Source organism: Delphinapterus leucas, chromosome 10 (genome assembly GCF_059928025.1).
Source record: "Delphinapterus leucas isolate spDelLeu-1000000601 "Yukka" chromosome 10, BTC_Dleu_Yukka2, whole genome shotgun sequence".
In the NCBI taxonomy this organism is placed as follows: Eukaryota; Metazoa; Chordata; class Mammalia; order Artiodactyla; family Monodontidae; genus Delphinapterus; species Delphinapterus leucas.
This window is the reverse complement of record NC_143138.1, coordinates 13789412-13802931: the sequence shown is the minus strand read 5'-3', so window position 1 is coordinate 13802931 and position 13520 is coordinate 13789412. Positions and strand designations below refer to the sequence as shown.

Here is a 13520-nt window from a genome sequence, read left to right as displayed (position 1 = left end):
TTTATAGCAATACAATCCTACCTCAAGAAACAAGAAAAAGCTCAAATAAACAACCTAACCATACACCAAAAGGAATTAGAGAAAGAAGAACAAAAAACCCCCAAAGTTAGCAGAAGGAAAGAAATCATAAAGATAAGATCAGAAATAAATGAAAAAGAAATGAAGGAAACAATAGCAAAGATCAATAAAGCTAAAAGCTGGTTCTTTGAGTAAATAACCAACATTGATAAACCATTAGCCAGATTTATCAAGAAAAAAAGAGGGAAGACTCAAATCAATAGAATTAGAAATGAAAAAGGAGAAGTAACAAGTGACACTGCAGAAATACAAAGGATCATGAGAGATTACTACAAGCAACTATATGCCAATAAAATGGACAACCTGGAAGAAATGGACAAATTGTTAGAAAAGCACAACCTTCCAAGACTGAACCAGGAAGAAATAGAAAATATGAACAGACCAATCACAAGCACTGAAATTGAAACTGTGATTAAAAATCTTCCAACAAACAAAAGCCCAGGACCAGATGGCTTCACAGGCAAATTCTATCAAAAGTTTAGAGAAGAGCTAACACCTATCCTTCTCAAACTCTTCCAAAGTATAGCAGAGGGAGGAACACTCCCCAACTCATTCTACGAGACCAGCATCCCCCTGACACCAAAACCAGACAAAGATTTCACAAAGAAAGAAAACTACAGGCCAATATCACTGATGAACATAGATGCAAAAATCCTCAACAAAGGACTAGCAAACAGAATCCAACAGCATATTAAAAGGATCATACACCATGATCAAGTGGGGTTTATCCCAGGAATGCAAGGATTCTTCAATATATGCAAATCAATCAGTGTGATACACCATATTACCAGGTTGAAGGATAAAAACCACATGGTTATCTCAATGGATGCAGAAAAAGCTTTCAACAAAATTCAACACCCATTTATGATAAAAACCCTCCAGAAAGTAGGCATAGAGGGAACCTACCTCAACATAATAAAGGCCATATGTGACAAACCCACAGCCAACATTGTTCTCAATGGTGAAAACGTGAAACCATTTCCATTAAGATCAGGAGCTAGACAAGGTTGCCCACTCTCACCACTATTATTCAACATAGTTTTGGAGGTTTTAGCCACAGCAATAAGAGAAGGAAAAGAAATAAAAGGAATCCAAGTCAGAAAAGAAGCAGTAAAGCTGTCACTGTTTGCAGATGACATAATGCTATATGTAGAGAATCCTAAAGGCTCTACCAGGAAACTACTAGAGCTAATCAATGAATTTGGTAAAGTAGCAGGATACAAAATTAATGCACAGAAATCTCCTGCATTCCTGTACACTAATGATGAAACATCTGAAAGAGAAATTAAGGAAACACTGCTATTTACCACTTCAACAAAAAGAATAAAATGCCTAGGAATAAACCTACCTAAGGAGACAAAAGACTTGTATGCAGAAAACTATAAGACACTAATGAAAGCAATTAAAGATGATACAAACAGATGGAGAGATATACCATGTTCTTGGATTGGAAGAATCAACATTATGAAAATGACTATACTACCTAAAGCAATATACAGATTCAATGCCATCCCTGTCAAACTATGAATGGCATTTTTCACAGAACTAGAACAAAATTTTCACAATTTGTTTGGAGCCACAAAAGACCCCGAATAGCCAAACCAATTTTGAGAAAGAAGAATGGAGCTGAAGGATTCAGGCTCCCTGACTTCAGACTATACTACAAAGCTACAATAATCAAGACAGTCTGGTACTGGGACAAAAACAGAAATATAGATCAGTGGAACAGGATAGAAAGCACAGAGATAAACCCACGGACATATGGTCACCTTATTTTTGGTAAAGGAGGCAAGAATATACAATGGAGAAAAGACAGCCTCTTCAATAAGTGGTGCTGGGAAAACTGGATAGCTACGTGTAAAAGAATGAAATTAGAACACTCCGTAACACCATACACAAAAATAAGCTCAAAATGGATTAAAGACCTAAATGTAAGGCCAGACACTATAAAACTCTTAGAGGAAAACATAGGCAGAACATTCTATGACATAAATCGCAGGAAGATCCTTTCTGACACACCTCCTAGAGAAATGGAAATAAAAACAAATATCAACAAATGAGACCTAATGAAACTTAAAAGCTTTTGCACAACAAAGGAAAACATAAGACGAAAAGACAACCCTCAGAATGGGAGAAAATATTTGCAAATGAAGCAACTGACAAAGGATTAATGTCCAAAATTTACAAGCAGCTCATGTAGCTCAATATCAAAAAAACAAACAACTCAATCCAAAAATGGGCAGCACACCTAAATAGACATTTCTCCCAAGAAGACATACAGATTGCCAACAAACACACATGAAAGAATGCTCAACATCGCTAATCATTAGAGAAGTGCAAATCAAAACTACAGTCTCACCTCACACCAGTCAGAATGTCCATCATCAAAGAATCTACGAACTATAAATATTGGAGAGGGTGTGGAGAAAAGGGAACCCTCTTGCACTCTTGGTGGGAATGTAAATTGATACAGCCACTATGGAGAACAGTATGGAGGTCCCTTAGTAAAAATAGAACTACCATACGACCCAGCAATCCCACTACTGGGCATATACCCTGAGAAAACCATAATTCAAGAAGAGTCATGTACCACAATGTTCATCGCAGCTCTATTTACAATAGCCAGGACATGGAAGCAACCTAAGTGTCCATCCACAGATAAATGGATAAAGAAGATGTGGCACATATATACAATGGCATATTACTCAGCCATAGAAAGAAACGAAATTGAGTTCTTTGTAGTGAGGTGGATGGACCTACAGTCTGTCATACAGGGTGAAGTAAGTCAGAAAGAGAAAAACAAATACCGTATCCTAACACATATAATTGGAATCTAAAAAAAAAAAATGGTTCTGATGAACCTAGGGGCAGGACAGGAATAAAGATGCAGACGTAGAGAATGGATTTGAGGACACGGGGGGGGCAAGTGTAAGCTGGGACGAAGTGAGAGAGTGTCATGGACTTATATATACTACCAAATGTAAAATAGATAGCTAGTGGGAAGCAGTCGCATAGCACAGAGAGATCAGCTCAGTGCTTTGTGACCCCCAGAGGGGTGGGATAGGAAGGGGGGGAGAGTGACGCAAGAGGATATGTATAGCTGATTCACTTTGTTATACAGCAGAAACTAACACACCAGTGATACTCCAATAAAGATGTGTAAAAAAAAAAAAAAGAAGTCCCCCGTCTGCCATAGACTAATTAAGATACTAGTGACTTCATAATGAATAGGTGAAATAAACATTTAGGAATTCTAATGAAATTAGTTAGAAGTCTTGAGTAAATATATTTCTCTAGTATAATGTGCTGGCTTTGAAGAAAATTATTTTTTTGAAGTGTTTCGTTTCTAAAGAATAACTCAAGAAAATGGTTTTGTTGTCTGTTTTGAAATGTCAATGATTTTGTATTAGAAAATAAGAAAATCATGTCCTCTTTTGTTACAAATCTTTGTGATTAAATTATAATTAAATTTTTAGCCATGAAAAGAAAGATAACAGTTTGTGAATACTAGTTTATTGTACTAAGAAGATTGCAAGGGAAATGATTGGGCTACCTAAGACAAAGAAATTATTTTAAACATCTTTAACACTGGTTTCCTAACAGTCATAGCAAATAATTATTCTAGCAACAGATAATTGTTGTAATTCTGTGCAAACTACAAATTATACTTGATGTGGCCATTCTTATTTATCCACATGAACCCTGGAATGATGGTGCTGAAGAGGACTCATCTAGTGACCAAAACTGTATTTGACCCTTGAAGGAATCAAGTTCCCCGAAAATGTGCATCTGAAAGTAATGCAACACTAAAAATCTATCTTGCAGTTTGAACTTCTACGTTTTCATAACAGTTTATCATGTTCATTCCGTGTTCTTATCTTCCAACTTCTTATCTTCCAACTTCTTCTCCTGGTATTATGTTTATTTATTGAAAAAATGTTACATACAGTGGCTGCTCTATATGAGGTACCGACCCAGGCACTAGCATGAGACAAAGCCCCTGCCCCCAACGGGTTCACCTTTGAGTGGAGGTGAGACCCACACCAGTTGAACTAAGCCATAAAACAGGAGCACATGTGAACTGGTGCCACGGGAGCTATAGAGTGCTGTGGAATTTCATAGGAGGAGGGGGATCACTGGTAACCTGCATTAAATAAAAAAATGATAACAAGAATCTTTTCAGTTGCTTTGAGTTTTTAGGGAAATCCTTCAGATATCTGGGCTTCAACTTTCTTACTGATAAATGTTAAGTAAAAGCATAACCTGTACTCCATGACTGGTTTGAGGGAGATGACCATTCTAAAATGCTTGTGATCAAAGGTTTTGAAATTTGAGACATAATTCAGTTCAGGGAGAGGCCAGTTTTTGGCAAGAAAAGAACAATTATGTCTGCCAGTACTATCAGGGCCCTTTCTCCTCTGGAGAGTTTTAACATTTGTCTGAATTTGGGAGGGTGAATGCCTAAAATGAAAAATTGTTATCTTCCTTTTTATGAGCAAAAACAACTTTAGACTATTAACCGTCTGTTAGAAATGAAAGTTGGCACAGAATTTGGAATGATTATTACTAAGGGTAGACCCCCCAGTTTTGGGGCGGATTTCATTTTATTTCAAGTAACATTACTGTGAATGTAAATCTCTAGCTTTCTAAGCTTGTATGCAAAATAGCAAGCTGTTAAATACAGGTTTTAGGTAGGTAGGAAAAATTAACATACAGGAAATAAATTATTATTTCACTGTATGTAGCAACTACTAAGAGGAATTCATTGAGACTTTAGAGGGAAACAATGAACATACCTCGAAATTGGAAAGTAGCCTCTGTTGGCCATTTAAAGTGAGGAAAGTTGATTTAGGTCAAAAGGAAAGGAAAATGTCCTGGGGTTGAAAGTTAAGTGTTATAAGATGCCATTAAAGGGAGGTTGTAGAATCTCCTTTTCTGGAAATGTTTAAAAACTGAGAGATCTTCATCTCTCAGAAGTGTTGAAGTTCAGTCCTGCCTTGAGGCAGGAAGATTAACTGGATTAGCCTGTGTGGTCTCTCAAGTCTTTGGAAGAGCCCTTGAATGCAGTAAATATTTCACACTCTGTTGGCTGAAACTATTGTTTCATAGCTGTTCCTTTTAACCTTGGTTGTCATAAGACCAGAGTGAATGTTTGTATAAATAACAAAACTGAATTTGGATTTGACGTTGATGATGTAAGTTGTGTGTGTACCTGAATCAGTTTTAAAAGCATCAAAGTACATGTAGTGCTGAAACTATTCAGCGTAATTTAGTCTTTTGATGATGTGGAAAGTCCCTTCTTTCTTGCAAGTTCTCAATGACAGTAATCATGTAATAAGTAATTACAAAGAAACTACTATGGACATTGCAGGATACAAATATGAATTAGGTATGGTTCCTGCTTTTAAGGATCTTTGTCTACCAGGGGAGATAAAACATATGCACACATCATATGCATGATAAGTGAAAAATAAAATAATCGGGATAGGAGTCACACCAAAAAAGGATTAAACAGTGTTGTGAGAGTTCAGAGAAGAGAAAGCAAATCCCTTTTGGTTTAACCAAGGAATACTTCCTGGAAGAAAAATATATTGAACTGGGCCTTAAGGAGTATGAAGCATTCTGAAGGGTGGAAATAAAGAAAATGACAGAGGTGGAATTGTACTTAGCAACTCCAAGGTACGGAAAGTTCAGCTGAAGCTTAAGGAAGTTGGGGGACATAGGCTGGAAGGGTCTCATATGGCCAGTCTCAAGTGCCAGGTCAAAGTGCTTGGGTTCTGATTGCTCAGTGCTTACGATCCCTTGGCAATGATTAAGCATTAAAGGGTCTCTGTCCCTTTAGGATTGTAATTTACCATTAGAGTTGCAAGCGGGGGAAGGCTGTAACAAGGAGCCTGTGAAAGTCACTTCTGAGTCACCTGAGCCAGTTTGCTTGAGGAGTATGCTGAGAAACACTAGTTTCAAGGCATGTTAATAGGTGTTACTCTCCTCACCAAAAGTAATTGAGAAATAAAAAAGTTACACACGGCTTCCCTGGTGGCGCAGTGGTTGAGAGTCCGCCTGCCGATGCAGGGGACACAGGTTCGTGCCCCCGTCTGGGAAGATCCCACATGCTGCGGAGCGGCTGGGCCCGTGAGCTGTGGCCGCTGAGCCTGCGCGTCCGGAGCCAGTGCTCCGCAACGGGAGAGGCCACAACAGTGAGAGGCCCGCGTACCGCAAAAAAAAAAAAAAAAAAAAAGTTACACAACTAAATGGGTTTATTTGCTGGAGGACTTTTCAGAGACTTTAATATTGAGAATTGCATAGAAAATCTTAAGCAGGGTAAAATATCTACCATTTCCGGATGATGTAATCTTTATTTCATGGACTGTCTCATGAAACTGCTGTTCCTTGGTGCGCACTTTGGGGAACGTTGCCCGACGCATTTGCTAATGATGGCTGGAACATGAGTGGTGGTCATATGCCTGGAAAACATTGATTAGATGTGTGTCCTTATGGAGGCAGCATCAGCCATTCCTAGTACATAGCAGGCATTCAGTAACTACTGCAGAAAACTAAAGCATGCGAGAGTGAATTATTGATTTTTTTTTTCAAATCTTATTCAATTTTTTTTTTTTTTTTTTTGTGGTACGCAGGCCTCTCACTGTTGTGGCCTCTCCCGCTGCGGAGCACAGGCTCCGGACGCGCAGGCTCAGTGGCCATGGCTCACGGGCCCAGCCGCTCCACGGCATGTGGGATCTTCCTGAACCGGGGCACGAACCCGTGCTCCCTGCATTGGCAGGCGGATTCTCAACCACTGCGCCGCCAGGGAATCCCCCGAATTATTGATTTATTAACAATACTTGGCCCAAAACTGGGAGTCCAAGATTTACGGGAACGTGGGGAGTTTTGACAAAGTTTTGGCTATGCTAGAAATGGTAGCATCATGGAAAGTTAGAAGGAACTGGTTTAAATGAAAGTTGATCACTTTAGTGTTTCTTGTGAAGCCACGGAAGGTCTGGCTGGAGAGTTTCAGAAGACGCTGGAACCATAGACTTGGGAGAGAAGCCATTATTCTTTCTCACTAAATGTATCATTTAAAAAATTTTGGCTAAGATGTCTCCTTGTTTGAATTATGGATAAGTAGCAATTTCTATATGCAACTTAGTCTAATACAAGAAAATAACCATCAATTTAGTCTGAAAGAAACTTCAGGGTTAATAAAGCATCAAACCTATGGTGTTTTTTCGCTTTTTTGTTTTTTTTTTAATAAGACAGTAGCAGGCACCCTCATCTTCATCAGTGAATATTTTTTCAGTCTGATTTACTCATGGAAGTTAATTAATTTTTAAGTTTAATGTTTTGTTCTTTCATTCAGGTATTTGCGTTTGATTATTGCTTTTGGTCCATGGATGAATCTAACACTACAAAATATGCTGGTAAGTTGGCTCTCTCTCTGCACTTGGCGGTTGGGCCTCTGGCCTCTTCTTCCGTTATGTCTGTTTTCTTTAATTATTCTGGAGCTCTGTTTTTCCCATAAAATTCGCACTCATTCTTTCCAATTCTGGCACGTGGGCTTTGAAGTCAGTAAGATTTGGTTTTAGGATCTGGTTCAGCCATTTACTTGCTGAGAAGCCTCGGACAGGGTTTTTTCCCAAACTCATTAAGCTTCAGGTTCTTTACCTGTAAAGGGGGTATGAAATGTCCTCAGAGGTGTTCCAAGGATGAGAGATAACGAGGAACCACCTCAGGCCGTCAGTGGAAGCTGTTGTGGTTCTTACCCGAAGAGGAGGTTTAATGTGCTGTGCCTTCCCTTGCCTCTAACTTTCAGGGTAGGCACTGCTCCGCTTAAGCAAGCAAAGCGCAGATGCTATTGGTTTCCAGGGCCCCCTCGCATCCTGAGTGTTGTAAAGTAGCCAGTGGTGATATGAACTAAAACTGTACATTCTTCGGGGAAGCATTGCCTCAAGGCCCCACATTTTGCTATTGTTCCTTCCTTGAGGCATTTTATCCCTACTCGATTAAATACAGAAGACTGCTAATTTTATTTGTGATCACAGGTGAATCTTCACCTTTCCTAGGAGTTAAAATTACTTTAGCTCAAGAGGGAAGCATTTGTTTTAGTGGAGGAAGTCTTTGTTCCTTCCCTTCTGACTGTGACCCCTTTTTCTTAGATATATAGTCTTAATGAGCGTCTTCTCCTTATTTCTACTTATAAGAATGTCAGCTGAATGACTTTCCCATTTACGAAAGAAAGAAAGAGAGAAAGAAATATTGAAAGAAAGAGAAAGGAAGGAAGGAAGGAAGGAAGAAAAACAGTGAGGGGGTGATGGAGAGGATGTAGATCTTAAAAGATTAGAGGGTTACTTGCTTATAGGAAATTTTGTTTATTGATAGCCTTTTCCTTGCTGCATAAAGCAAATCTGTTGAGAAATTATTTGATGTATAATTTTTTCAAAAGTTAATGGCTGGAGCTAGGAAAATTCCTTCCATTGCTCACATTGGGTAAATTAGCCTTTCTTTCCAAACATCATTCCTGCAACTTCAGCAATGTATTTTATTAATGTGAGTAAATAGTTCTTCATATTGGTTGTAATTAATTTGTCTTTTTATCAGTCCTTTGGGAGTCTATATAATAAATTCTACAGAGTCTAGGAGAGTCAGCCTTGACTGTTAGCACAGTATAATTTTGTGCTGGGTGTGTGCTTTTGGATTTAAATAAACAAAAGTAAAACACTTCATACTGTGACAGAACCAGATGAGGACAAATGCTATGGCTATACAAAGTTCAATCTCTCACTCTGTTCTGTTGATATTCAGGATATAGTCAGATATAGCTCCCTGTATTAGAACTCTTACGCAATTGTCAAATACTTCAGAGAACTCCTCATCCCTTATAGATAAAAATCTGTACTCTTTGGATGACATTTAAGATCCTTTATTTTATAACCCCATCTACCTTCCCCACCCTCTGCTCCCTGACTCCCCACCACCCCTTCTATGTTCCAGCCCAGTGTTTCTTCTTATTTAACCCAGGAAGCCAGAAAGTCTCAGAATAGTTCCTTAAGTATTCATGAAACTTCTACTATGTGTGCAGCCTAGGAAGCCCTTGAGAAATTATAACCTAAGTTGGAAAGCAGAAGGATGCATGACAAACAACAGTAAACATTTTGAGATAGTATTTAAACTCTAAATTTTACAGGTTTTAAGTACTATAGAAAACCCAAGGAGAGGCAAAATGTGGAAAGACTGAAGTTGCCTGGGAAGTCCCATCATAGAGGAGATGGGACTGAAACTGGACATAAAAGTTTAGCATAGATTTAGCCACGGGGCAGTATGGAGGGCATCCAGACGAGAGGAAGCAATACAGTGTCAAGGAAAGCACACGGACTCTGAACTCCACCCTGGGTTTAAGTCTCAGGAAGCTTGCTTTGGTTCTCTTAGACAATTTAATCTCTCTGAGTTACAATTTCTTTTCTGTAAAATGGGAAACATGGCAGTGATAATACTTATCTTACATGTTGTTATAAGGGTTCAGTAGGTAACTTAATGAGCTGACCAGTGGAAGGTGCCCATAAATGATACTTCGTTTGGCTTTTCTGTAAGTGAGGATGCAGAAGTGGGAGTGAGCATGGTGTATAACACTGGTCTGAGCAAAAGATGCATTTTGAGGGGGAATCAGTGGGAGACCTACTTGTACATGTTAAGTGAGGCCAGATAATAAGAAAGTTTAAAAGCTAGACTAAGAAATGTAGATGATATGGTGAAAAATAGGGGAGGGGCTATTGGAGTAATGGGGTTAAAATAATGCTTCAGGAAGATTGTTTTTCTCTTTCTTTTCCGTATCTCTACAATCACATTCTCCATTACTGCCCATAGAGACCATTCTAGCTTTCTGCAGCGTATCACTCATACCTCTGAATATAGGACAAACTTTTTTTTTATTACTAGAGATAATTTTATTAAGTACAGATGATAAAATTAAAATGTGAAACTCAAGATTTCTGTAGCTCTTCATTACAAATAGTATGTGCCGAAGTATTTTAAAAGATAAAATGAGTTTTAAACATTTTGATAGCTTAAACGTTACTAAATTATAGCTGGCATGATCACATCTAATACCATGTTTCTGGTATTAACCCTGAAATAGGATTCTTTTGGTCGATGGAGCAGAGTCTATTTACAAAATGTGAGGAGACAGTTTCTTACTCTTTAGGTATCCCCATTATTGTACAAATTCTGTGACCACCTCAGCAAAAAGTAAAATTCTTGCTTACTATTCTTTCAGGGTTTTTTGCACTCATTGTAAATAATTTGCCTAGTGAATATATTACTAGTAGATTAGTTGATTGGTTTCTATACTAATACGATTTCCTTTCTCTTTTTTTAAATTTAATTTTTATTTTATATTGGAGTATAGTTTGATTTCCCTTCTCTTTAATTAAAAAAAAAAGCAATTGTGAATAGAAACATTAAGATAGAAGCATTCATTCTCTGATGGGACATACAAGAAACGGAGAAGGGGAAGCACATAGTTCCTGAAACTGACCTATTTGTCAGACTCCATGAATAATGGCATCATTGATACTGAATCACAGCTCTTGAGGCAGCTCTCAAAACTTGGGGGGCAGAGAGGAGGAGGGAGAGGGGAGAGAGACAGATGAGTGCATGGATTGAAAGAGCAAAGAGAGGCTGTCAGTTTCATGGGGTGTGTCAAATGTTAAATTCTCAATTATGTTTTATGTTACTCTACTCATTAAAAGCTATAGCAAGCAAGAGCTTCCACTCTCAGACTGATTTAGAAACCCATAATTCTATAGTAGGTATAATGGCACTGCATTGGGTTGGGTGGAGTGGTGGAAGCATGTGGGCTTTTAAATCGAACTGCCTGGGTTCCAGTCCTGCCTCCCCCACCTTTTATCTATGTAAGGTTGGGTGAGTTTTGTTTCCTTTTAGGTTAAATAAGGCTGATAATAGTTCTGATCTCATAGGGTTGATTTGAGGACTAAATGACCTGTTCATGTAAAGTACTTAAACCACAGGAAATGCTCGCTTAATATTTATCATGGGGCTTCCCTGGTGGCGCAGTGGTTAAGAATCCGCCTGCCAATGCAGGGGACATGGGTTCAAGCCCTGGTCAAGGAAGATCCCACATGCCGCGGAGCAACTAAGCCCCTGTGCCACAACTACTGAGCCTACGCTCTAGAGCCCGGGAGCCACAACTACTGAGCCCGTGTGCCACAGCTGCTGAGCCTGCACTCTAGAGCCTGTGCTCCACAGCAAGAGAAGCCACTGCAATGAGAAGCCCGCGCCCCGCAGCAAAGAGTAGCCCCTGCTCGCCGCAACTAGAGAAAGCCCACGTGCAGCAACGAAGACCCAATGCAGCCAAAAATAAATAAATAACTAAATTTAAGAAATATTTATCATCATCTTTATCACTGTCACGTTGTAGCAGTAGTAAGGATAGTAGCATCAGTCCTTTGGAGAGAAAATGCATTGTGTGTGCTGGTATTTATGAGACCTGGTTTTGCCACAAACTGCTAAACTTTGGGGATGTCTGTTTCTTCATCTGTGGAAGGAGGATATATAGCCTAGAATGATCTCAGATCTCTTCCAGCTCTCAGATTAAACATGAATCAGACATTTTATGCTGGCCACACAGCTGTTGCAGTGGACTTTTCAGAGTCAAATCAAAGGCTTGTTTGTTAAGCCATTTGAATTGCATTGAATCATGCTTTGAGACATTTCACAATTTAAATATATTATCTCTTATTACCACCTTTTGGTTAGCGAGTCTGCGCATGATTCTGAATCTTTAAGCAAAAACTCTTGTGCCAGGGCTAAGAAAGAGCAGAAGTAACCTGCAGAATTAGGCACCCACAGCATGGGATTTCTAAATAAATCCGTTTCCTCTCCCCAAGCCCATATATACATACACATAAACATAGATCAGGGGCTTCCCTGGTGGCGCAGTGGTTGAGAGTCCGCCTGCCAATGCGGGGGACACGGGTTCGTGCCCCGGTCCGGGAAGATCCCACATGCCGCGGAGCGGCTGGGCCCGTGAGCCATGGCCGCTGAGCCTGCGCGTCCGGAGCCTGTGCTCCGCAACGGGAGAGGCCACAACAGTGAGAGGCCCGCGTACCGCAAAAAAAAAAAAAACAAAAAAACCCCATAGATCAACATTTAGGATTATAATGTTATTATAGTGAATACTGATAAACTTGAGAGCATCATAACAGATAACAGGCCTTTTTAAATGTTTAAATCACTACTAATTTCATTTAAGGGCTTCTCGATAATAAATCAATACATTTTTTATCACTGTCTAAAATGTGTCCTGTTGGTTAAATAACAATGACTTCCAGTAACCTTGGTTTTGCTTTTCTTCCTAGCAGGAGAATATTTTTCATAAACCTGTTTTTCTATAAATCTTCATACCAAAAATAAAAATCAGTCTAGTGGTGGCATATCTGGGTATCTACATGGACAAGAACATTTCCTGACCTGAGAGATTCTAAACTGTTGACTTACAAATTATATGACAGTTCTCACCATATGGTATGTCGCTCAGATTTGCTGAAACCTGTGTTTTCAGGCATTGTAATACCCTGCAATTCAGGAGAAACGTTCTACGTCTGATTCTTGTTCTGCTAACGTTGCTTTGTACCCTGAAGGGACAGCTGAGTGCCTCCTAGCTATGGCTATTGCCGTGGGGAGAATAGCCATGTTTGATTCTGTTCCTATGATGGGAGCGTTTATGCGCTCAGAGGTAGAAATGATTTCTGTTTCATATTGTTTAACTGTGCATCAAAATTTACATTCTAAAAGTTGACAGTAGCCAAAATAGAACCAGTTTTTTAAGCAGACTTCCAAAATATTTGTTAGAGCATATTGTATTGATTCATTATTTTACTATTCAAGTGTATATGAAGACCTCAGCAAGTGTCTTGTGTAGAATAAATACTCAGTAATTGTTAGCTGTTAAGTTTATCAAAACTGTGGAAGTTTTCCCTGCGGTTATGAGAAGCAGTAGTAGTTGACTATGTGAAAAGTTTGTTAGAGATTCACTATAAATGGTGCATGCCATCTTAAAAGACATTTATGAAACACTGACTACAGAATCCTTCTAGATTTTTCTTTCTCTTTTACAGTCTTACAGATTCTTACCCATACCTAATCTGACAGTTCTTTTAGGGGCTCACCTTTATCAAGTTGTTCCTAAGTATCCAAACTAGTTTTCTTAGAACCAGCAGCTCTCTTTTTGCATTTGTTAATTATGTAATTACAGAGAAGTGTAACTGACACAAACCAGTTCAGGAGCAAACACAACTGACCCTTTGTGAGAACATAACTCAGCTGGTGGGAGTCCAGAGAGTTGTCTACCAGTTGGGTGATTTAGTGTGCAGTAAGCATGCATCAGTGTATTTTACAGATGGAAGAGAGAATGTTAATTGAGAGAATCG

General features: G+C 39.0%; 1 protein-coding gene across 1 annotated transcript in view; it reads left to right on the top strand.

The window, feature by feature from the left end:
• Positions 1–13520, top strand: part of KIF13A (kinesin family member 13A) — a 217546-nt gene that overhangs the window by 110377 nt on the left and 93649 nt on the right. Inside the window, 1 exon segment of the mRNA XM_089918385.1 lies at positions 7436–7496. Within this exon segment, the coding sequence (XP_089774511.1) occupies positions 7436–7496 (61 nt within the window).